Source organism: Neofelis nebulosa, chromosome 1 (genome assembly GCF_028018385.1).
Source record: "Neofelis nebulosa isolate mNeoNeb1 chromosome 1, mNeoNeb1.pri, whole genome shotgun sequence".
NCBI lineage: Eukaryota > Metazoa > Chordata > Mammalia > Carnivora > Felidae > Neofelis > Neofelis nebulosa.
In genome coordinates, this window is record NC_080782.1 from 86,959,401 (window position 1) to 86,986,262 (window position 26,862).

Below are 26,862 nucleotides of genomic sequence, written 5' to 3' on the forward strand. Positions count from 1 at the left end.
GAGAATATCTGAATAGTTCTCTTTCTTCAGGGGAAAGCACCTCCATGTGTACAATGCAAGTACAGTTATAAATCTCTCTCTCTCTCTCTCAATATACATAAGACAGTAATATATTTGTAGGTGATGTGTGTGATGAAACACAGTATATAGTCTATTTGGGACTTGTTTCATCATTACCCTCTAGAGATAAGGCTAATAGCAGAGCCAAACTCCAGGACTAAGGTCAACTGGGAACATTTCAAATTCAATCCTATAAGAGTAATCAGTACAAAAAAAAAAAAAAAGTTTAGGACAAGATGATTCAGAAGGTTCAGCGTGGAGGACTATAAATTATAAGACATCAGTTAAGTACACCTTAAAATGCACAGTCAGGGTGAAACAGGGAAAGAGAAGGAAGAGAGGCTTAAGATACTCAAAGGAGGACTGAGTGCTGACAACATCTAACATATAAATACAATGAATAAATCATTTTGACTTTTAAGTGTGGGATCTATACCTGAGCAAATCCAACGACTCCATAGGCATCATCATTAGACATAATAGTTATTTTTACATAACCATTAATACCAATCTCTGCTCCTCCTTTGGGATTTTTAAGCTCAACTCTGAAGAATTCTTCTTCTTCTGGAACTGTATCATCAAGGACATTTACCACTATTACAGCTTCTCTGTCACCAGGTTCAAATATCAGTTCACCTGAACTAGCATAAGAAGCACATCAAATAAGACAGCTGAAACAAATCTCAGGCATATACATAGTAGATTACATATAAAATTCTCAGAACACTGATTAATACTAATCATTTGGAAAAATCACATTTCATAAATAAAATTTTAATACAAAATGTTTAAAATACTGATTAGCTCGATAGAATATATATAAGTAATATGGAACATAACCAAATTTCTAGATTATAAATTAACCTTATATTTTATATTTTTTCAGTCATTAAATAAACACTTAGAAATTAGGTGCCCTATAAAAACTATGGTAAGCATAAAGAGGTTCCGTATAAAATGGTGAACGTACCTAGGAATAAAGTCAGACTGGCTGGAGATATAGGCCAGCTCATATATGTGTGAGTGCCTGGTTCCCACTAGAGCAATTAAATTCTTGCTTGAATTAAGGGACTTTACTGTAACAGAAGCTGCATCATGAGCAGAAGGTGCTTCCAGAATAAAAGAGAATTGATTCAGCTCTGAATTCCAGCAGTAAAGTGCAGACATTGCTTGGCCAACAAGAAGTATGTGGACTGTGGAAAGGAAAGAAAAGGCAACTATAGTAAAATGTGAATGTTATCTCACATGCTCCCTATTGTAGGACCAAAACAAAATCTTTTCAGCTCTCAAAGTTCCATTTTGGTGTCTGAATTAACTAAATATGATCTGATTTCTGAAAATCAAAATATTATTTGAAATGAATGTAAATAGTAATTTTTTAAATGCTGTGGAATGATGAAACCAGCCTAACAATAAACCTATTTCCACTTAAGAAATCACTGGATAGGGCAACTGGGTGGCTCAGTCGGTTAAGCATCTGACTCCTGACCTCGGCTCAGGTCATGATCTCACGGTTTGTGAGTTCGAGACCCATGTCAAGCTTTGCACTAACAGCATGGAGCCTGCTTGGGATTCTCTCTCTCTCCCTTTCTCTCTCTGCCCCTCCTCAGCTCTCTCTCTCAAAATAAATAAATAAACATTAAAACAGAAAAAAAATCACTGGGTGAAACCCAAATGCATTGTGGACTCTCTGCATTCATCAGTATTTATGTGCTGGGTAATATGGGAGGATATTTTTAAAAGTGAAAAAGATGTATAATCCCATCACTAAACGCTTCATTTTTGTATTTTCCTTTCCAGCCACCATCCATATGAATTCATGATGAACCATGAGTAAAGAGACTATTTACAAAAAAATGCTTAATTATAAAGCTTAACCTTAAATTTATACAGCATTTCTTAGGTGTTATTACAAAGCACTGAAATTTATAGTTTTAATGCATATATAATCTACAGGGTTAATCTTTAAAATATGCGTAAATGTTCATGGGTGACTGGGTGGCTTAGTTGGTTAAGCGTCCGACTTCAGCTCCGGTCATGATTTCACAGTTCATGGTTCAAGCCCCACGTTGGGCTCTGTGTTGACAGCTCAGAGCCTGAAGCCTGCTTCGGTTTCTGTGTCTCCCTCTCTCTCTGCCCCTCCCCCACTCGTGCTCTGTGTCTGTCTCTTAAAAATGAATAAATGCTAAAAAAAATTATTTAATAAAAAAATGCCTAAATGTTCTCTACATTGAATGTTTATTATTTTTATTTAACCCTTTTCAAGATGAATTAGAGACAGTTATTAATTTTTTTCATTTGATAAATTCTTAAAGGTAGTAATTAGGCCAAAGGATATGAACAAATTTATGATCTTGCTGCCAATGCTTTTTGAAATGTTAGTAGGAAAATGTGCTCTTAATGATTCAATGCAATGGTACATATTAGCAAACATGGAGGGTAAAGGGGCTTAGTACATTGTATAAGGGGAAATTCAGAGAAAGGGAGCTTATTACGTTGTATATACCATTAAGCAATCTTCAGGCTTAAAACTGAGAAACCATCCAGAAACATGCACAAATTCTAGTACTTAGAGAAACACATGGGAACATAAAGATATCAACTAAGATGGGTTGGGTATTAAAACAGCACTAGAACCAGAAACCATGAACATTTCAGCCTATAAGGTTACAATGGAAGATTCCAAATCCTTAAATATCAAGAATTATTCATTATGTTTCTTTATGGTAATTATTTAAGTGCTATTGCAGTCTAATAAATGTTGTATAAAAGGTAAAAATCAAGAAAAATGTTATTAATAAACTTGTATGTTAACAATGATGACATATTTTTCATAAAGCTTTGTTAAACTGGGGACATTCAGTAAAGAGCAAATTTCTCAGACAGATCTCAACATCTCCCAAGTTTAAATGATTCTACAGGTCCAATCAATAATTATTTCTACAGGCTCAACCAAAATCATAAACTAAAGTACTCTGAGCATCACTGATTATGTATCTTAATCGTTGGAGATACACTCTATTCATTTCCTCTCAATCAGAAATATGAGAAGGCAACAAAAAGATAATCAGACATTCAGAGTAGGAAACGTAGGGGGCTCAAATCTGTAGAGTATGTATGCAGAAAGTGTTTTCTCAGAAAACAGATATTTGCACCGTTCAAGATCACAGAAGTGGGCCAGGGAATTTAAAAGAAAAAAAATCCTATACCTCTCCTCTGGAGAACAAAATTTTAACTGGTACTGATTATAGATTTCCCTTCCAGTTATCAAAAGCATAAGCAAACAAATAAGAGTATTCCAAAGGAAGGCAACTGGCTGAGATCATTTAAGGAGTGTAGATAGAGAAGTCCCAGGACTGAGTGCTGAGTGCTAGAGCGAGGTTCCAGGGCAAAGAGGTGAGGGAAATTACGAGAAAAGTTGGGTCTGTTCTGGGAGGCACTGTGGAAGGGTGTAGGAAGTTGGGGGAGGGAAGACTTGTGCCCCTGGTCTGGAAATTAGGGCTCATGGGATCTAGGACACACACAGATGAGATGACAGTTGCTTTCTCTAGAGGGGGCCTGGGCTTCTTATGGTCACTCTGCAGGAATGAAGAGAATGATGAATTCATCCAAATGATTTCCAAAGATGATGGTTTTTCAAAGGTGATAGTGAAGCTGAGAGTATTGGGGAGTTAAGGAGAAAGGGAGGGATCAGTGTCTTTCCAGCAGCATTAATTAAATGCCTCTTCCTTAAAGAAGCTTTCTGGACATCCCTTAGACCTGGTCAAGTCTTCTCTATTTTGTGTTATGACAGCACCGTATCCTTGGACAACAGTTATGTTTGTACCTAGAAGCTTTTTGTGTGTGATTATATATCATGTCCCCCATTCCCTATTGTATGTTAAACTTCTTCAGAGCAGGGACTAGAATTCGTTTTGTTTGTCCTTGTTTCCTCAGGGCCTACCACTATGCCTGGCACATAACTGGCATTTTAAAAACTCTATTAAATAATGAAGGAGAGAAGGAAGAAAGAAAGATAAGTGTATATGTCCTTGCCTTCTCTGTCATATCCATTCTTCCTCTTGCATTTAAAGAATTCTGTCACCACCCAATAATCTCTGTCAAGTCATTAACCAGAATAAATATGTAATCCTCACAGTCATGGCTCCAATCTAATATTTGACATATTCAAAATAAGAAAGTCCTTGAATATTATTTAATGCATAATTTCAGCTTTCAGGGGATCTATAATAAGCCTTTCTAAATAATTACTTACAATCTTTTCATACTTCTACAACCTCAAGTCACAGAAACAAAAGAAATAAAGAGACCTCACAATGGGTCCCCTAACAAGCCTCTGGCAGAATTTTTCATAAATTCTTTTAGAAAGTGTGCCTATTCTATTTCTTTAAAAATCTTTAAAGAGAATTCTATAACTTCAATTAATAACCCATTCAGGCAGCACTTGTCATCCTTAAAAACATTCATTAGGAAACTATTTTGAATTATAATAAGTGACTCAAGTAGATACTGTTAGTCCACTTGAAAACTTGAGGTGTAAGAAAAGCAAAACTAATAAAGGAACAAAATTAAAGGACAAGTAGACACAAACAAATACACGGTGAAAGATACATAATTTATTTAGTAAATCAACTGCTGAGTGAATGATAAGAAAGTCACAGCTACGACCCGTCAGAGAGGTGTCACGACAAGTCAAGAGAAGTTATTTACGAAGAGGATGCACAGAACAGAGACACACACAGGGCTCTGACAGCACAGTGAGCCTAAGGCAGAGGCCAGACAATGATGTAATGGTCCAGATGTCAGGTGGCCAGGGTCTGGGAGAAAGTAGCATGGACCTGGGACTGAGGAGGGAAGAGGGCACAGGGAAACAAAGCACAATGAGATAGATAATCCATAAAACAATGAGAGATAAACAATGCTGATTCCTGCTCAGCAGGTGAGGTAACTGAAGGAGACAGGGTCTAAAGATTACAGTGCCTGAATGAGAAAACTGCAGTCAGGCACCTAAGAGAGAAACTGCGAGAACAGATTCCTCTATTTGTGCTAAATCCTCTACTCTTCTCAGTATCCTAAGTAGATTCTAGCTTTTATGAGTTCAACTACCTGAATGCATTGATGTCTCCAAAATCTAAACCTCTGGCTGATTTCTTCAGTGCCATATCTCTAAACCCTGCAGAGGCTTCTATGTTAACTCCTGTCCGTGAAGGTGCAAACTCTGCATCCAGCATATTACATACACCAAAGCTAGGTGGAATTAGAAAACACGTTTTTGATCATCATTTGCTTTTGAAATGCCTTCAAGGATTTCTCTACCCTAATAATGCTCATAGTGTAGTCACCAGACCCCTAACAATCACTGACACACTTCAAGAGGGTCTGTGAGGTCAAAACTATTTTTGTAGTAATACTAAGATGCCGTTTGTCTACACCATTCTTATTCTTTGTTGAGTGTATGTGGGATTTTCTGGAGGCCATATGACTGATAATATTGCAGTAGACAGAATACAGACACAGACATAAGAAACAAGACATTAAAGGAACTTGTAAAATAAGAAAGTAATAGCATTCTTTGTACAAAGTTTTTATTTTAGAAAATACTTTTTTTAAAAAAATAAAACATGTTATTTTTGTTCACATGTAGTAAGTTCATTGCTCTCATTCTTAATTAAGAAGTATCTTTAACATTTCTCCTTTTTAATTTCTAATACAATAAATATTAGTAAATAGAACCCACACAAACAAAAGCACTCTGAGTTCCTTAATATTTTAAGAGAATGAGAATTTCCTAAGGCAAAAATATTGGGGAACCACTGAACCATCCAAACACATATGAAATCCTGAACCTGACATTCCAGACCTTCTTGTATAGATGCTAGTGTGTTTCCAACCTTACCACCACTACGCTGAGTCAAATCCTCTGTCCCTACCACTCTGGTTGACTCACTGTGCCCTCAGCATCATGTCTACTTCTACTTTTCTCTTTTGTTCACACCTTCCCTCCTGCGCACAACATTTCCTACCAGCCCACCCAGGCCGAGCTCAAGCTCCCCTCTGATACCTCTTACCCACTTCAATTCCACCAACGACGGAGCAAATAGGACTGGAATTCTATCTTGAATTATTATCTTAATATTTTTCTTGCTTCTCCAACCAGACCTTTGAAGGTACAGAATTCTTCATAACTTTAGGGGTGCCTGGGTGGCTCAGTCAGTTAAGCGTCCAATTCTTGATTTTGGCTCAGGTCATGATCTCACGGTTCATGGGATTGAGCCCTGCATAGGGTTCTGTGATGACAGCACAAAACTTGCTTGGTATTCTCTCTCTCTCTCTCTCTCTCTCTCTCTCTCTCTCTGCCACTCCCCTGCCCATTAAAATAAATAAATAAACTTGAAAAAAATTAAAAAAAAGAAAGAACTCTTCATAACCTTAAACAATGACTTATATATAATGGCTAATAATAAATGGTGCTGTTTGATTCATACAAAATTCCTATGTCTCAGTTTAAAAGCGAAGCTTTGATCCAGACTCACCTGCTGAGTCACTTGGTTTGGCTTCCAAGTTCCTCTGGGCACCCTAACAGGAGACCTGATGACTCAGTGAGCCTTCTCCCTGCATTGTTCACACCTGTTCGGAGAGGCAGCCCCACAAGCTCAATAGGCCAAGTGCTGCTGGCCTCTATGCCTTGTTGCCACTGGTCCACCTAAATGATTCTTCACCAACCCTGCAATAATCCTACAGCCTCCAGACAACATTCACCCCTTGGTTTCTCACTAACGGACTTTTGTTTCTGAAACAACTGTGAGTAAAAATATTGCTTATGTTTCTGATGTGTATATTAAAGCACAGAAAGTCAAGACAGGATCAGACTGGAAGAAGGATGGGAGGGTGAACAGCCATTTTCTGACTTTTTAAAAATACTTCAATGCAGATACCTGTTATCCTTTTATACTTTCATATTTAAAATATACACTATATGCAATGTCACTCTTCATTTTTCTCTAGACAAAATAAATGTATTACTTTATCCTTCACTAATGTTGTCTGCTCACTGATATGTTCACTAATGCTCACTATTATGTCTAAAATAACACATTTCAGTTATTCTGATTCTTCTCAAGCACAATTCCCATTTAAAAATATTAGCCCTTTTGAATTTCTAGGATTTCCAGAAATAGTACTGTTAAGATCTTGATTTTAGATCCTTATTAAAAGACCCAGTGTCTGGCAAAGTGATACTATCTCTAACTCAACAAAATTAAAATTATTCTAGCTTTCTACATTGCATTTCAGACTAGTTTGAACACCCTTACCTATTCCTGAAGCTGGTGTAAAGGCGTAGATCCTATTAATGGTAGTAAAATCCAGGGATTGAAAATATCTGAAAGAAGATTGTCCTGTCTCCCAGATGAAAATATCAATTGAATTCTGATTTCCTACAATAATGGAATAAAAGCCAAATCTGAAGGCAAAAGTTACAGGAAAAAAATGACGAAATTACACAGTAAAAAAATTATAAAAATATTTAACTTAATTTAAAAACAAATTTAGTTAGGACATTCCTCCAAATACATTTATTTAAATAATAACACAACTTGGTAGGAAACACTTAAAATGTCTTTTTGCATTTACTACATGAAGTATGGTCACTGCTTAATCAAATCATGATCTGATATTAAAGAACAGTGACACACGTTTGTTTTTTTAGGAATGCTTAAGTTTTACCTAAGAAAGTTCCACTAGGCAAAAGAAAGCATATTTATACTCAGAGAATATTTTGAAACAGTCTTATCAAAAGTTGCTGAGCACTATTTATTACTACTATAAATTACCCATGGCTCCCCAAGTACAGTCACATAAAATGTTATCTGTTTGCACTTCTGATATAAGATCTTCATAGATCTTTCCACTTTACATACCCATCCCAAATTTTAATATAACTTTAATGTGATAGTTTGTCATCTAAAGATTATACATATAACACTTAAAATCTGTTTTTTCCCCCTAAAATCCATTTGTAGATGACAGTCAATACCTTATGCATCAAGAAATGGATTAGCTGGGGCACCTGGGCAGCTCAGTCAGTTGAGCATCTGACTCTTGGTTTTGGCTAAGATCATGATCTCACGGTTCAAGGGATGGAGACCCGCACTGGGCTCCGCCCTCACAGTGCAGATCCTGCTTGGGATTCTCTCTTTCCTCCCTCTCTCTGCCCCTCCCCCTGCACACGTGTGGGCACATGCTCTCTCTCTCTCAAAATAAACATTAAAGAAAAGAAGAAATGGATTAGCTAAAAAATTATTCCGAGAGCTACGTGTTTTCATAAAGATCCTACTATATGAATGCTGTATAATTTCAACCACAATGTATATATGGCAAACGCTAATATCTTCTTACCTAGAGAGAGAGTTTTGGCAAAGATTAAGTAAATATCATCTCCTGAAGCCAAGGCCTCAACTTGTGTTGTCCCACTAATTGGCACTTCTTGAAAGTTAATAAACTCACTGCCAGACCATCTGAGTAAAAGGGAATTTAGCCTGGCATTAACCTGGGAAATGGCTAAGAACACAGAGCCTCTTCGGGTGAACAAGGCTATGCTCAGCACACCTCGGACAGGAAGTGTCTGATGCAAAGTGAAGCTTTCTCCGCTCCATCTGAAGACCTGTGGGAAATGTTCAAATACAAAACCCCTCATGAGTAGGAATTTAGTACTTGTGTGATTTTAACCAATATCATTTATTTACTTTCCTGGTACCCTTTATTTAGTTAGGAGGATACTTTCATAAATGAGAAAATATCAAAACTGACGCTCTCTCACTGCTCTGTGTGTGTGTGTGTGTGTGTGTGTGTGTGTGTATAAGCACATGCAGAGAATGAGTGAAAAAGAAGTTATATGAAAATAAATCAATTTCAAATATACATCTGGGTAGGGGCAAGTCACAGAAAGAGAAAAGGAAAGCTAAAAACAGGAGAGAAGTTACTTATATATCAAATATATTTTATTTGTTTTTTATTTATATTTTATTTGATTATATATTACTAAATAATCAAAAATTTCAGTTGTGGGTAAGAAACCTTCTGATGCTGTAATATCATTCCTTATCCACTGTTCAAGCAATAGAATATAAAAAGAAACACCAAAAATTTTTAGTCCTGAAGGTGGCAATGCATACAAGGTTTTAAGGTGAGTGTTCACATATTTAAAATTAAAAGAAGATCCTGAATCTACCTGGTTTCTTACACAATCTGGTCAATTGCAGAATTATATTTATTCAGTCAACAACTGGAAATCTTATGTGAGACTGGCATTATGCTAGGAATTATGGATAGAATGGCCTCTCCCTTATGGATCTTATTAACTGTTAGGAAAAGGCAAACAATAAACACACTGATAAATAAATGTATGATTATTCAATTGAGACAAATGCTGAAGATAACAACTGGGATGATATGATAAAGAATTATGGGTGTACTAGGGAAATAAAGTTGGAAAGAATGACAATGAATAACATGGAAAAATTTCTAAGGCAAAAAATGTTTGTCATAAGCTGAATGAAGAATGGTCCAACTAGAAGGAAGTTGATAGTGCTAAGGAATGAAGACAGTGAAGACAGTGAAGATGACCATATAATTTATCACTGGGATCCTTTACAGAGCAAAAGCGACAGTATTGATATAATCCAGTCCTGTGTTGAGTGGATACAGAAATATAGTTATGCTACTTACAGTCCATTATTAAATAACTTAGAATTTATTTTACATATAATTAGAAATCAGTGAATAGTTTTAAAATGAGGAATAATATGAAATATTATTTTTAAAAGACTGCTCCAGCTACTTGATGGATAAGGGATGTGAGGAGTCAGAGAAGTTCTGAGAGCAGCTGGGAGGCTACTCCAACAGTGTGGGAGAGAAATGACAGGACCTGGACTAGGCAGTGAGAATAAGAGATGGAAAGAAATGTCTGTATTCAAAACATTACTAGGAGAAATAATCAAAAACAGTTATAAATTAGATGTGAATAAAAATGAGTAATCAAGAAAGATGAATGCCAGCATTTGGTCTTGAGCAATTGCATTTATGAGGCTGCTATTTCCTGAGATGAAAGCAAGCATTGCAACAAGTTTCAAAGAGAAAATCAAAGTTAAGTTTGCGATATGTTATTAAACTTAGGTACTTACGGAGTGATGCCAACAAGAAGTTAGATATGTAAGTCTAGAAATTAGAGAAAAGGCTACCAAGAAAATTGGAAGACAGCCTATAACTGACACCTAAAGGCACAGGATTGATAAAAGTACCTGGATTGGACAAAAAGAAAAAGAAATTTGAACAAACACTAAAACTGAAAAACGCCAAGATATCTAAGTTCAGAAAAGGGAGGAGGAACTGGCGGTGGAAACTGAAAAGGGTGACACAGAGACACAGAAGGCAAACCTGTGTGGTATTTCAGAATGAAGAGAAGAGGGGTGTCGGGGTGGCTCAATTGGTTAAGCATCTGACTTCGGCTCAGGTCATGATCTCATTGTTCATGACTTGGAGCCCCACGTCAGTCTTTGTGCTGCTGGCTCAGAGATTAGAGCCTGCTTCAGATTCTGTGTCTCCCTGGCTCTCTCTGTCCCTCCCCTGCTCATGCTCTGTCTCACTCTCTCTCTCAAGAATAAATATTTAAAAAATTAAAAAAAAAGAAATGAAGACAAGAGACAGTTTAAATTTGAGGATGAGGTAACTGTCACACGCTAATAGGAAGCAGCATAAGACAATGACCAAAAAAACATCCAGTGAATTTGCAACCCAGCTGTCATCAATGACCATGATGAAAGACAAAAGCTGGTAGACAATTCTTTCACCGTGTCTTACTACAGAAGGGAGAAAAGAAATGAAACAGAAGGTAGAAGGGGGTGAGATCAGGAGAGAAATTTCTTTTGAAACTTGGAGATCCTGCATTTACACTGATTGCAATAATTTGACAGAGAGAGACACTAGTGATGCCAGACACAAAGGGAATAACAACCTTCTTATGGCAAGAGGAGACTGGTTGTTATAGAAGGAAAACTTTTTCCATAACGGGATGGAGGAACAAGACTGGGTTTCAAGAAGGTTTCTGAATTTGGTCTTGGCAAGATGGCTAAGCTCCTTTCTGGTAGATTTCATTTCAACAAAGTCATCAGCTGAAAATGCAATGAGAAGCAGGTAAGTGAGTCAGAGGAGTGAGAAAATTATCAAATAAGTATTATTAGGATTATGAGATGTAGTTAATTAGAGAACTGTGGAATTTCTGGGGGTGATGTTAAGCGCCCATTTGGCAATGCTAATCATGAATTATTAGTGATACCATCTGTCCAGTTACATGATTTTTCTGCATAATGTTTTCCAAAGCCATTAAACTCTAATTAAATGTTCATGCTTATTACTGCACTTGGTCTGCCTCTTGAAGACAATATTTATAATTCCAATGTTTAAAAATTAACTGTGAATAATTAATATCTACATTCTACTTTACTATTTTACCACCATCAAATAATGGGGGTTTTTTACACTAAATTTACAGACTACACCTTTGACAAGTTTCAAATAGAGTACTTTTTAAAAATTCATTTTAAAAGAATCAGACCTGAGTTAATTCAGAATCATCTCTTTGACTTGCAACAATTAAATAGTCTTGATTTTCTGAACTAAAATATTTTACTTGAGAACTTTCCGAAATAATGATCGTTTGTACCTGCAAGGAAGATAAGACCATGGGAAAAAATATTTAAAGGTGAATTTAACTAGGAAAGGCTCTGAATACACTAATAGTATGAGTAATATTTGAAGTTCAAAATTTTAAAAATCATTCTGAACACTAGGAATGCATACTTAGGTGTCATTTCAAGACAGACAAAAATATCCCGGATAAAGTCACTCTGCTAAAATGTGTATCAACTTGCAAAAAGCTGCTTTTCATATTAATATAGAACATATATTATCTTCCATTTAGATCTTACAAATCTAATTTTCCTTTTAAATAAAGAAATCTACAAAAAATGAAGACATTTTTTACCAAGAATAATTTGAATCCAGATGTGAATGTATACACACTGATAACGGAAGGCTTTTCTTCATTTCTTTCTTCATGAGTAATCACAAAGTAAGGAGAAACACCAATATTAAATGCCTCACAAGTTTTAGGATTTTCTATATTTAAATCCTAGGAAACAAGGAATAACAGTTAATTCATGAGTCATCTGATATTTACATGTACATTTTATTTTATGTACTATAAAATGACTGATGTTTACCTCAAGTGGTATAAAAATCCCTTGCCATCGATAAATAGTAGAAGACACTTTTCTTAACATTACACCATAAATTGAATCTTCCAAAATAAAGAAACACCAACCAGAAGGTGATGCATCCAAAAAACTTTGAACTATGGAAAACACAGCATCCATTCCTCCTGAAAAACATAAATCATGATTTGCTAATGTAAAACCCCTTCAAATCTTTATGCCAAGTTTATTGTTTAAACAGTTCAACTAGTGAGTTTGTTATAAGACATAAATGGTGTGTGTGTATAAGACAAAAAATATAAGCCAGAGAATTTAAAAAATAACTAAAAATAACAACTTTTAAAAATTGTTAAAACTCTGTTCTAAATCTACATAGATCTTTCCAAAGTGCATTTAAAATACTAAATGCATATTTAAAAATGTTTTAATGTTTATTTATTTTTGAGAGAGAGAAAGAGAGACAAAGAGAGTGAGTGGGGAAGGGGCAGACAGAGAGCGAGGCACAGAATCTGAAGCAGGCTCTAGGCTCTGAGCTGTCAGCACAGAGCCCAACGTGGGGCTCAAACCCAAGAACCGCGAGATCATGACCTGAGCCAAAGTCGGACACTTAACCGACTGAGCCACCCAGGCACTCCTAAAATACTAAATGTATATTTTAAAGGGAAATATGTTCAACATGATTTTTATCAACTTTCATAAAGATGATGAAAATATAATTGAGAAATGTTTAAATAATCTAGTTTTATAGAAACACACTAAATGTTTAGTTTTAAAAACTTACACTGTTAATTTGAAACTATGCCCATCCACTGATTTCTTGCTTTACACATTATATATTTAAGAACACCAAAACAGACTCACCTATTTTAAATAGTTGTCAAGTTTTTAATCAACTTATCACAGGTACATGTCCCAAATTTTGCACATTTAAACAAAGACAAAAAAAAAATCCCTATCCCATGAACAATAATTTTTAAAAAGCTCTACGTTTTATTATCATACCAGTTTCCCAAAGAAATTTCTTTTTAAACTTTAGCTAATGTGTGAACAATAAGAATAAATGTCAAGGTTGAAATCTAGGCTCCTTATAAATTATTGATCATTTTCAGATTACCAGTTCAAGAAGTCATGTCAATGCCTCAAAGTGATTTCCTTTCCTAAAAAACAAGTATTTTTAATTCCTACTGTCATCTTTTAAAGGTACACCACAGCTTTCGCATTAAGAGTCTGACTGTTTTACATTAAGGTCCTTACCATCTGGCCTAATCCTTCCCTACCATAATGCAGGAAGATGGTGAATGAAAAATAAATAATGCTGACATTTAAGAATCTCCAACATACACCCTCACAAGTACTTCCAAAAACACATGCAGATTCCAAACCATAATGAGATAACTGAATTAGAAATCATACTCTTTCCTTTTTGGATCCTATCACCTCCTGTCTTTTAGAAAATTATACCGCTACTAACCCTTTCCATTTTAAATATTCACTCTTTCTCTACTTACTAGGCCTTTTCTGTCAGCATTTAAATATGCTTAGGTCTCTCGAAACTAAACAAATGAATAAACAAAACCCCTTGAGTCCTACACCATATCACTACCTTTGCTAGGTCCTACCTTCTCAGTCAAACCTCAAACAGTTACATATATTTGAGGTCTCCATTCCCTTACCTCCATTCAAAATGTTATTTCAATTCCTATCCTTCTATACAAATAGCTCTTGCTATTTTATTCCTTCTCTATTGCTAACCACAATAGACATTTTTTGGTTTTTATCTTACTGGGCTTCTACACCAGCAACTAACACAGTTACCACTGCTTCCTTTTTCAAACACTCTTCCGCTGCTGTCTGCAATCCCACATTCCCTTGGGTTTCTCACACTAGGTGTTCTACGTCTCCTTTGCTTCATCCTCTTCCTCTCCCTAGTAACTCAATTTGAGCCTTCTCAGAGCTCAGTCTGGGTCCTCCTCCCTTCTCTACCTACAGTTTTTTTCCAGGTTTTTACATGAATTTCCAGGTTTTTACATGAATTTCCATGATTTTAAATACAACATACACACTAAAGATATCCAAATTTATCTCTGCAAAAGTTTCTGTTCCTTTGAGTCTAGAGAAATGTCTTCTCAAAAGTAACTCAAATTCAAAATGTGTTAAATCACATATTTTACTCCCTCTCACCAAAATAACACCTAGCCCTCATCCATTACTCCTTTTCTTACTGGCAAGTATGACTCTCCATGCAACCACAGAAGCTAAAAATCTAGTAATTATCTCTGCAATCTCCTTCATACACAATCCATCACTTTGTCCAAACGACCATAGGCTGACCTTTTGTTTGTCTCCTTTCATCCTCTCTTTTCTTCTTTGCCAAATCATTCTCTACACAGTACCAAGAACTGTATCTTTGAAATGCAAATGAGATTATGCCACACTCCACAAATATACCTGGCAACCCTCCTGTAAGCATGAACCACTCAGAGACTTTCCATTAACCCTAGAATAAAGACTAAAGTACCTAACATATTCTTCAAGCTCTTCAATGATCAGGTCTTACCTAGTTCTTCAAAGTCAACTCTCCCACTTATTTCTAACTCCAATTTCCACTCTACAGTTCATCATTTCTACACTTTTTTATGCCTCTAGACTTGTGCCTCAATAGTTTCCCATCTTCCCTCCATGTTCCTCCAACTCGGATCTTTGCAGAATCAACATCACTCATCATTCAATCCTTGTTCAAACACTGATACTCTTGGGAAGCACTCCTTCATGTTCTCACAGCACTTAGAATTACTCCTTTAAAACATTTATTACAGTTTTAAACTACATACTGAGTTTTACTTACTGAGTTTATTTTTGTCTCCTCCTAAATTCTAAGCATCATGAGTTCAATATCATGCCTGACACATGATAGACTCTCAATAAATATTTGCGGCTGCAATAAAAGAATTAGACATCTGTTCTCCATTTTCAACAGATCCATAAGATACAATTCATGGGGGGAAATTAAATCTGATAGATGTGATCTTTCTCGGTTATAAAATTTTGTGCTTACAAGAAACCAAACGTACTCATGCCAAAGGCTGTTTCAGATACTGTCTCCCACTCCACACTCACAGCTAAATCAATGCCATTAGTGCGTGACACGTTTAAATATACAGTCCTGTTGGCTTCTTCAACGTCTATAAACGTGGCTCTAAAAAAAGAAGATTACAGAAAGCAGAAAATAATATAATTTCTACATACTGAATATATATATCGCAATGCTAGAATATATTTAATACACTTTTAAATTTACATAAGCCAAGGTGAGATCCATCCACAAATTTCACACAGCATGAAAATTAGACCCCTACAGCTCAAAATATTAATTTATGAAGATTAAAGAAGTACTATGATCTGATACTGTGGTTTTAAAAATATACTAAGTACATTCTTAAGTATTAAGAAATACCCAGAGTCAGTAACTTCATACTATATATTCTAAAAAATAAAGCTTTGTCACTCCTAAGTTTCCTCTTAGATGAATCAACAGCATATCAAAAAGAAAAAAAATGAATCCAAAAATTATTAGTTTAGTACTAAAACTAGATCTACTGGAGTATTTCTAAGAAATAGAGTATTTCTAAGAAATAAAAAATCAAATATGTGTCAGCTTCCAGCGGAATTTCAAACTACAATCATGTTAATATATGTATGAAGAGTCATTCATTTGGTTTGAACAGCTAAATATTTTTATACCATTTCTTGCTTTTTACCATCACTGAAAATGCAAAATTGTACAAGCCTTCACTTGAAAGTGGGAATTCCAAGGAAATAAGAATTCTAATAATACCATTATACAAGACATGATTAGGTTTTGGATGTTCCTTGTCACAAGAGGGCATAACGCCTCTCTGGATCTATCTGCTGGAGCTCATTTTAAAAGTACCCTTTAAAAGAGTCAGAGATCAATTTCCCTCTGCATTTTCTTTATGTCAAAAGATATTTCCTACTTGACAATTTCCTTATGAATAAACTATACCTATTTGCAACTGCAGAGATACTGAATAACCCCAGAGGGGCCTGGTTTTGCAAAACTGTTATCAGGGTTTGAACATGTGCCCCCAGTCTAGCACCTCCAGTCGGATTAAACAAGGTGCATACAAAATGCTCATCCATCTCTGGTTCAGTGTCCAATATGGCGGAAATGTGTAGGGCCTGAAAACAAAATTAAAAGATAAAGTTACTAGACTTCAGTATTTCTGCAATATACATACAAAGAAATCTGCTAAACATTTTTGACAACAAGATTATACATTTTGGAAAAGATCGCTTCTTTTTTATCTTAATACTGATCCCCATAATATGTAATAGTTATAAGTGTTTCAAGTTACCACTTTCAAGATTTTCAACACTGTGATATATTGCACTGAAGTCTCTAAAAATAAATTTTATGACATTTAAAAATAATGTTATTAAAAAAATAAATTTAGGTCTTGATGTTTGCTAACTCTTTATCCTGCTTAGCTACATAACTGCATCAGTCTCATTCTAGTGTAAGAGTCACTGTAAAAAAAAGCAATTATAGCCATAGTAGGCACAAATTAGAAACAACCCACATGTTTATCAAAAGAAAGACAGATAAACAAATACTGGTCTATTCAGTGCAGTGCTACTCAGCAATAAAAAAGAACCAACTATAGGGGCGCCTGGGTGGCTTAGCTGGCTAAGCATCCAACTCTTGATTTCGACTCAGGTCATGATCTCATGGTTGTGAGATCAAGCCCCACATCGAGCTGCACACTGAGCACAGAGCTTGCTTAAAATTCTCTCTCGCTCTCACTCTCTCTCTGCTACTCTCCCCTGCTCAAGCTCTCTCTCTCTCTCTCTCTCTCAAAAAAACAAAAAACAAAAAAACAAAAAAACACCAACAACAAAAACCCGAACTACTGATGCAACTCAATAGATCTCAAAAACTACGTAGGCCAAAAGAAGCCAGATACAAAGAGTACATGCTATATGGTACCTATTTATATGAACCTCAAGAATCAACAAAACGAGTCTTCAATGACAGAAACCAGAAAGTAGTTTCTCTGGTGAGGGCAAGAGACAAGAAAGAAACTTCTAGGTGATGGTAATACTCAATATATTAATCTGAGTGTGGTTACATGGGTGTATATATATTTTGAAAGTTAATGACCCATGTACTTAAGATTTTTGAATTTTACTGTTTATACCTCAAAATAAAAACATGGGGAAAAAGACCGTTACATAAGTGAAAGAAAATTCTACTTAATCCAATTTTCTCTAATGTTTAATTTGCCTAATTAACAGAAAGATCTTTAAACACTGTGAAAAAGAATCTTTTAAGAAAAAAATGTTAATATAGTAATTTATATTTTAATTATTATATTATATATTTATTATATTAATATAATTCATAATAATGATCAATTATTATAATTAGGAAGGTTATATATTTTATATAGATGTGTATTTATTATAGACATCTATATATTATATATTAATATTTATATAATATATATAATAATATATAATATATAATTTATATAATATATAATTATATATTAATTATAATGAATAATTTTTATAATTTAAATAGATAATAAAAATAAAAATGTTTATTAAATTAATTAAATTAAAAACATTTTTTAAAAGAGGAAAATGCCTGTGAATGTAAAGCAATGGAAAATTCATCAAATACTTAAAATTTGAATTCTTTTATATCTGTATCAAGATATAAGTATTCTTAAATGATTAAACTTTCAAATTTCCAAAAACATGAAAAAATTGGACATGTAAATAAATACGAATTTAAAATGAGTTAAAGTGTACACAAACTGATCACAAAGAAAAGTGATTACCAGGTAGACTGTTTTTAGATAACATAATTTTAAATACATTACTTTATAATTATACTTTATGTCAGGCTTGAAAAATCTTAGGCAAATGTAGTTAGCAATTTTAAGCTTTAACTGTGTTTTAAAACATAAAATTTAGGGGCGCCTGGGTGGCTCAGTTGGTTAAGTGTCTAACTCTTGATTTCAGCTCAGGTCATGATCTCACGGTTCATGCAACTGAGCCCCGTGACAGGCTCTGTGCTATCAGTGCAGAATCTGCTTGGGATCCTCTCTTTCCTCTATTGCTCGTATCCTCTCTCTCTGTCTCTCTCAAAAATAAATAAATAAACTTTAAAATGAATGAATGAATAAAATTTAGTTGTGGGGACAGAAAATTATCAATATACAGAAAAGGAAGTTTCAGAAGGTAAACTTCCATAAGTATAGATCACATTTATAATTAACCCCAAATCCAGCATTTCTTCTCCAATAAGCTATTCCTATTCACACAGGATACAGGCTTCTCAAATAAGCAGGCTAGAGTAAGCAATTATATTTTGTTTAATGAAAATGTGGCCAAAAGGATGACTGGCTAGGGCTTAGTGACTATAATAAATGGTTTAGAGTTTTTTAGCTTTTGTTTTAAAAATAATATAAAGTGAAGTATGTTACCTAAATAGTTAACATTTACAACAGCAATATGTACATTTTCCTTATTACTTGCACATTCCACTACCCTATTTGCAGAACAAATTTCTCCACCAGCACTCTATGCAGACTATATAGCACTGTAACACTTTCACATGGTAATCTAATCATCTTTGCCTGTCATCTAGTCTGGGAGAACTTTTTTTTTTTTCTTTTTAGGACCCAGGGTAGTCCCCTAAGAGGAAATTATTCATAAATATTACTTATTCTGATTAAAGAACATTAGAAACAACCCACATGTTTATCAACAGAAAAATGGATAAACAAATAATGGCCTATTGAGTGCAGTGCTACTCAGCAATAAAAAAGAACCAATTGCAGGGGCATTAAAGCCTCATACTATACCTTGAAGCGAACACCTTCTTCTAAAACAATGTAGCCTTTGACAGGGGTCAGATCTTTGGACTCCACCGAGGAGTTTACCTCTGTCACAATGAACTGAACTGTCACAGTTCCAAAGAGTCCTTGTGCAGGTTCCCGAACAACATACAATAGTGCACTACTCTCCTGTATGTAGAGAGCTGTCGGTTCTCTTAGGAAAAAGTGCTCACTGTTGTTAAATGATAGGACTCCAGGGCCATCATCATTAGCAAGGATGGTAATTAACGCTGTTGAAATAAAAATATTAAAGCACTAAATCAAAATAGGGCAGGTTATAAGTACTGGGAAGTATGGAGATGTTTCATTATAAACTAAGACAACTCTTTTCTAGATCACCTTAAAAATAAAGGGAATTTAAAAAGGCATTTAATAAAATTCCATATTCACTCATGATATAAAAATAGTCAGTAATCTTAAAATAAAAGGCACCTTTCTTGTCAACCTCAAAAGCCAATAACAAAGACCTAACTCAATGTTGAAACATTGGAAGGGTGCCACTAAAAACAGAAAGACGACAACAATACCTGCCATTACTGCTACTATTCAGCATTGTCCTGGAGCCAGGAGCCAGGTAACAGGTATGAAAACAATGGAAAGGAAGAGTCAGAACTAACACTATTTTCTAGACAACATGATTGTCTTCTTAAAAAAAAAAAAACAGGAGAAAAAACTTCTTAGAACTATTATAAGAGTTGAAAATGTAAGCTGAGTAACCTTCAAAAACTAAGAGCTTTTTATTTTTTACTACCATTAATGATAATATGAATAATAGCAGTGGAACAACTAATCCTACTGAGAACTTACAAATTGCTTAACCTGTGTTAACCCATTTAATTCTCACAACCCTAGGAGGTTGATTCTATTACTATTTTCACTTTACAAATCCAACGGCTGAAGCACAGAGAGGCAATCTGTGGAAGTACACAAGCTAGCAAGTGGCAGTAATGGTGCTCAGAGCTAGGAAGTGTGCTATGGAACATGCATCTAAAAGATTATTATAGGGGTGCCTGGGTGGCTCAGTCGGTTAAGTGGCCAACTTTGGCTCAGGTCACGATCTCACAGTCCGTGAGTTCGAGCCCCGCGTCGGGCTCTGTGCTGATGGCTCAGAGCCTGGAGCCTGTTTCCGATTCTGTGTCTCCCTCTCTCTCTGCCCCTCCCCTGTTCATGCTCTGTGTCTCTCTGTCTCAAAAATAAATAAACATTAAAAAAAATTAAAAAAAATAAATAAAAGATTATTATAATATCTCTATGTATAAGCTATAACTATTAAAAAAAACAACAGAAAAGGGACCTCATTCACAATAGCAACAATACCTAGAAATTAAAGTTAAAAATAGAGGACCTATATGAACAATGTATATAGTGTTAATGTGTGACTGTGACCAATGCTGTCAGTGTCTCTTCCATGCCCCCTAGGCCCTTTCAAGACCACTTCAAGAGTTTCTTTTGCCAACTGATCTTTCTACCTGAGGACACCATCAGCTGATGCAGGAATAAAGCCAGAACTGCTGGAGACTTAACACCCAAGAGCATACTCAAACAACGAGGGACAGGAGCTGGTGAATGAATATCCCAACTTCTTTTTAGGGCGATCACCCTGAGCTTTGCTCATCTCGGTGTCTAGGAAGGACCCCAGCAGCACTGAGCTCCAGTTGCCCAAAGCAGTACCATTCGTCAGCCCAACTTTTACCAGCCTTCTTCTCTCTCTCTGTCTCACTTCTTCACCTCTCACTATGTCTCCAGAGATCACTTCCTTCAATAAACTACTTCCATCCAAATCCTTGTCTCAGGGTTTGCTTTTGAGGGAACACAAATTAAAGCAATGATACAAAAGATGATGTAAATTAATGGAAAAGTATATCATATTTCTAAATGAAAAAACAATATTATAATGATGCTGAGTTCTTTCAAATTAACCTAAAACTTGAATTCAACCCCAAAACTATCAAAATAGTTGCTTTATGGAATTCAGTTCATTGATTCTAAAGTTCATATGGAAAAGATACTTGAAAGAATAGGTGAGATGGTACAGAGAAAAAAAATAAAAAGTATTTGGCCTAAAAATATAAAATGTATATTAAAGCTATGATAAATATAACTGCTATTAGTACATAAAACAGGCAAATAGAACAGAATTAGAGGCCAGGAAAAACAGATGAAAGAGAGAGAGAGAAAGAGAGAGAGAGAGAGATGTTAAAATCCAAAGAAATTCCTGCTGAGAATGTGAAGAAATAAAAATTTTATATATAACTTTGGAGTGGGGGTAATAAAGAAGGCAGCTGTTGTCCTTTCCACTCAATACCCAATGTACTCAACAGATGATCTTAATTACTCATATATACAAAGATTTATATATAAGAATATTTATTGATATTTTATGGAATTTTTGAAATGGTCTAAAGGCTGATTAATGGGGCATAGTTTAAGAAATCACCCACTATCAAAGCAGTGAGGACTGTTTTTAGATTTAAAAACAGAAAATTGCAAGTATAAAGTAAACCTGACAGAATAAGATAGTCCTCATGGTCGTGGGCATATAACCTACATAATTCCAAACAGAATTGTATTAGGCCTTTTTTAGGAATGCTTAAGTTTGAGTGCTTCTTTCCTATTACATAGAATGTAAAAGGAAGATGTGGATAATCATATTGTGACAAGTAACATTAGCCTTGTGTGGAAGCCAATATGCCAAAAGGCAAGAAGAGGCAGAGAACAACAAGGTCTTTGGTGGCATGTTAAGTCCTGGTACCACTGCATCTAAAACTGTGTATGCCTCTGGACCCTCAGATTAAATGAGCCAATAAATTACCTTTAAGTCCATTTGAATTGGGTTTTCTATTGTTTATACATAAAAGATTCTTAATCAACACATCATTTCCATTCCTACAACCCTTTACATACAACCCACTATGTTGTATGTGCAAAAAAATATATATTTTAAGAGTGCCTGGGTGGCTCAGTTGGTCAGCGTCCCATTCTTGATTTTGGCTCAGGTCATGATCTCACAGTTTATGGGATTGAGCCCACATCAGGCTCTATGCTGGCAATGCGGAGCCTGCTTGGGATTTTCTCTCTCCTCTCTCTCTCTCTCTCTTTCTTTCTCTCTCTCTCTGCCCCTCCCTTGCTCATGCTCTCTCTCTCTCTCTCTCTCTCTCTCTCTCTCTCTCTGCCCCTCCCTTGCTCATGCTCTCTCTCTCTCTCTCTCTCTCTCAAAATAAATAAACATTTTTTAAAGTATAGTTTCAACATACTCTGAATTTGAAACAATGGCTGTAGGCTCAAGAAAGGTTCTAAATACACAGAAATATCAATCTGTTTTATTAATATGGCAATAAAAGTAAAACCCAGTTCTTGAATTACTCAAGATTCTTTCATGTTTTTTATTACAAATCAAAATTTTTTTCACATATAGACCAATAATTTAGGAATATAAAGGTTAATTAAATTAAGGGAATCCCAAAGAACTCTCAGCCACTAGCTAAAACAAGAGGTTGAAGAGTCAGTCAACTCTTGGTCTTCTAAATGCACCTGACATATCACCACAGAAACTAAATTAAGTGACTTTTAAAGAGACCTTCCAATCCTACAAGTTCTATATTTCCATGAAGTTTTCTCCTCTCTTTTTTACCCTCTCTAAGCAGTCAGTATCATATCTAACAAGCAGTAAATTAGTATGACATTTCATAACAATGTCAAACTGCTCCAAAGAATTGTGGCTCCCATAATGTCTTAGGTATCAGTATACTTCAACTTTATGTGAAAATACTATAGCAATAAAATGATACTAAACAACTTGTCATTCCCTCTATTGGTAAACAGGAAACCAGAGAATTTAAATTCTAAATGAAAGACATTTAGTTATTTAATTTGTAGCTACAGAAATGACTTAATATAATTGTTACTACGAACCTACTTTTTTGTTTGTTTTTTTTTTTAATTTAAAAAAAAATTTTTTTTTCAACGTTTTTTTATTTATTTTTGGGACAGAGAGAGACAGAGCATGAACGGGGGAGGGGCAGAGAGAGAGGGAGACACAGAATCGGAAACAGGCTCCAGGCTCCGAGCCATCAGCCCAGAGCCTGACGCGGGGCTCGAACTCACAGACCGCGAGATCGTGTCCTGGCTGAAGTCGGACGCTTAACCGACTGCGCCACCCAGGCGCCCCACCTACTTTTTTGTTTTACACACACACAAACACACACAACTACACAAGGCTGGAAGGAGTATTATACTGACATAGGGATTCCAAAATGTTGAATTTAAAATGCTTTTTATTCTAGTCTTAAACTTTTATTCTAGTCTTAAACTATCAAGACTTTAATCCCTGTACAACTGCCTCCATGTTAGGAAAACATCATGGGTGAAAGTGAACTGTATATAAGAAATTGTTAATTACCTATTGTTTTTTCCCCCAGCTCTACTCCAGGAGAAGGATTTGTTAAAATCAGCTGAAATGTTTCATCTCCTTCTGGAATGTTATCATCAAGAATCATGATGTCAATATTTTTATACCTTTCTCCATCAACAAAATGAAGAATCTGGATAAGAAAGTGAAAGCAGGTGGTATTATATATAAATATATGATTGATTTTTCACAGAATATTTGGCAAAAATACAATATGGCTGGCAATATGAAATAAACTTTTTAATAAAAATAAGGGATTTTCCCTTATTTTTTACTGACCTTTTTTATTTAAATTGACAACATTAAGTTTAAAAAGTAAAATGTGTGGAGAAAGAAAAGAAAGTAAACATTTGACTGAGGAATAAAAGGCACCAAGAGACAAATTAAAAAGCATTTTAAAACATTAATTGTGTTTCAGTAAATTAAAACAAAGAAATAAAAGACTTGAAATTTTCAGCACGCCTGGCTGGGTCAGTTAGTAGAGTATACAACTCTCAATCTCAGGGTTGTGAGTTTGAGCCCCATGTTGGGTGTAGAGATTACTAAAAAATAAAATAAAAACTTAAAAACTAAAAACCTTAAACTTTCAAGAAGCATAAGAAACACTCCAGAAAATATGTTTCTAAAGATATAAATATAATGATATAAATTCTTTGACACAATAACTTGTGTTCTCCATTATCATATATTGCAATAAGACACTGAATAAAATAATATCAAATATTAAAACAAAATAATAAATGAATAAACTAAATAGAGAATAATGTTTAGAACTAAAAATTTACAAATTTTACTAAAATAGTGAAGGGAGCTATTCCATAACGTAGAAGTCTTCTACCCTAATTTAATATGCAATACATAATAGTTCATTACTTTCAGATTTATTACTACAAGACCTAAGTCACTATAATTCAGAAGGAATTCACCGATGGGGTGAAGATGTAATCCAGCCCCAGCTGTGCTTCCAAATTCTGGGCATATACAAACAAGGAAACATGGCCAAGAGTCCTTTTGCTTCGCTGAGCTACCAATGTTAAACTTCCTTTGGTTTCATTCACTGCAAACCTAAAATAAACATAATACATTAATCTTTTCCTTATAAGATTTTATTCAGTAGATAAAAAATCTGAAACTCAGAAAAGGACTCTTACACAGCTTTGGTCTTACCTGCTATGTTGCCATTCGATTACACCTCGAGCACCATCATTGGCATCAATAATAATTTGTGCAGTCAAGCCCTCTGAATCTGAAAACAACACAGAAATATATTTTTAAATAGAAATGATTAAAAAAGAATGATTTGACACAGAATTTAAAGACCATCCTTTGAGATCATATAATTTCTAATATAGAGATATCATAGACATTACTCAAAGATGTTTAAGAAAATAAAATATAAATGCTTATAATATTTGAATAAGAAAACTTTTTCCTAACAAGAACACCAACTTACTGAAATCTAATGAACTGAGAACAATATAAAATAAGGAACTGAGGTTATGGTTTTATTTCTATTATTTTAATCCATTTCAAGAGGAAAGGAAAATAGGGACCACTGGACGAAGTAGAAAGAACAAGAAAAGAGAAAGGAATGGGAAGAGAAAGGCGATAAGTACTGCAGAGAAAAGTGCAGGTTTAAGGAGAAGCAGGGAGAGACAGGGATACAAGGTGAGACAAAACGGAAAGATGGGGGAAGGTTAGGTGGCACAGAGACTAAGACTGAAGTAAAGCTCTTTTATCCCTTTTTATCTTATACTCTGTCTACCAAGTTCAGTATATTCCCAGTATTCATTATTCAGTCTTGAAATATTAACCGTGTCCCTGTTTAGTTTTTTAATATTTTGTCCTTTCCCCTTTAAAATTTGAAGGCTCTACCTTACTCTTATGATACTTCTAACAGTGGCCTAGTTGGGGAAGGGATACGGAGGGCGTAATTCTCTCTGAGCGAAGAGAACATTGTCAAGAAAAGAATATAAAATCAAACTTTGTGTCCATCAGACTAGAGGCTTCACAGCATAAGCCCAGCTCCACCATCTCCTCACTGTGTGACTCTGGGCATGTTACTTAGCTTCTCCTAGCCTCCACTCCCTCATCTGTAAAATGCTCAAGTGTAACGAATGATGGTACTGACATATAAAGCACTTGAAACAGGGGCATTAGAAAGCACTCAACAGAAGTTACACTATTTAAGTTACCTCTAATATGAGTATAAAGAAATATGAAGTAAGTGTTCTTAGCATGAACAGTAATTATCTTATAATAAAAACTGGATATAAACAGCTTAGTCACTGGAGTCATAAATTCCTTTTGTAAAAGAACCAAACCTTTTCACATACAGTAAAACCTTGGATTGCAAATAACTTGTTCTGCGAGTTTTCTGCAAGATGAGCAAACATTTCTAATAAATTTTAACGTGATAAACAGGCAATGACTTGCAATATGAGTAGTATATGACGCCAAATGTCACATGATCACAAATGAGCCAATGGTTCTTGAAATTTGCTTTGATATTTGAGTGCTTTGGATTACAAGCATGTTTCCAGAACAAATTACACTCGCAAACCAAGGTTCTTACTGTAATATGTTATAAACTCATTATTCTCTTCTGTTATTTTCAAAGTTGTCATACTGAGTCTCACAAGTGAATGAGGAAAACCTATTCCTTAGGTTACTCCTCTTGGCCATGCTTCTCTTCCTTGAACCCAGGCTAAAATCCCGCCATCCAGCCCGTCTTCTAACCAAGGGAGGGGGAACAGGCTACCACAGGGCTCACAGCCCACACTTCCCAGGCCATCATACTACAAGCTTCAGACAAAATTCTCAATACTAAATGCCCAAACTGCACACTAAAGATTGTGTTTTAAAATAAGAATACACCTTGTTAAAGTAATCTATGTAAATCTATACTGAGGTTCAAGTTTTACCTTTCAGTCTGTAATGAATAAAGTGAATCTTTTCTAAAGCATGAAAAGAAAGAGGTAAAAGGTCAAAAAAGAAGCAGAGAACACAATAAACAAACAAAAGTACTGCTTACCCTAAAGAAAAATAAAATCATCTGACAGTGTGGAGATCTAATAAAAATAGCAAATTAAATTTTAACAGGAAAAATGCCTAAGAACTAATTCTATTTTTAAGATTACAAATTTCATCATAAATAGTTGTAAAATTTAGAAAGCATGACACAATAAATAATTCT

General features: G+C 35.0%; 1 protein-coding gene across 6 annotated transcripts in view; it reads right to left on the reverse strand.

Moving 5' to 3' along the window:
• The window catches only part of ADGRV1 (adhesion G protein-coupled receptor V1), a 563,532-nt gene that overhangs the window by 399,348 nt on the left and 137,322 nt on the right, over window positions 1–26,862 (reverse strand). For 5 of the 6 annotated variants that reach the window (XM_058727155.1, XM_058727130.1, XM_058727138.1 and 2 more), the window contains 14 exons: window positions 26,591–26,623; window positions 24,834–24,912; window positions 24,593–24,731; window positions 23,658–23,799; window positions 19,226–19,488; window positions 16,354–16,529; window positions 15,401–15,525; window positions 12,339–12,496; window positions 12,101–12,247; window positions 11,672–11,779; window positions 8,458–8,722; window positions 7,374–7,496; window positions 1,031–1,253; window positions 497–701 (listed from right to left, as the gene is read on the reverse strand). In XM_058727155.1, coding sequence (XP_058583138.1) covers window positions 497–701; window positions 1,031–1,253; window positions 7,374–7,496; window positions 8,458–8,722; window positions 11,672–11,779; window positions 12,101–12,247; window positions 12,339–12,496; window positions 15,401–15,525; window positions 16,354–16,529; window positions 19,226–19,488; window positions 23,658–23,799; window positions 24,593–24,731; window positions 24,834–24,912; window positions 26,591–26,623 — 2,186 coding nt within the window. The remainder of the gene's footprint in view (window positions 1–496; window positions 702–1,030; window positions 1,254–7,373; window positions 7,497–8,457; window positions 8,723–11,671; window positions 11,780–12,100; window positions 12,248–12,338; window positions 12,497–15,400; window positions 15,526–16,353; window positions 16,530–19,225; window positions 19,489–23,657; window positions 23,800–24,592; window positions 24,732–24,833; window positions 24,913–26,590; window positions 26,624–26,862) is intronic. The other variant, XM_058727147.1, reaches the window with a different exon arrangement.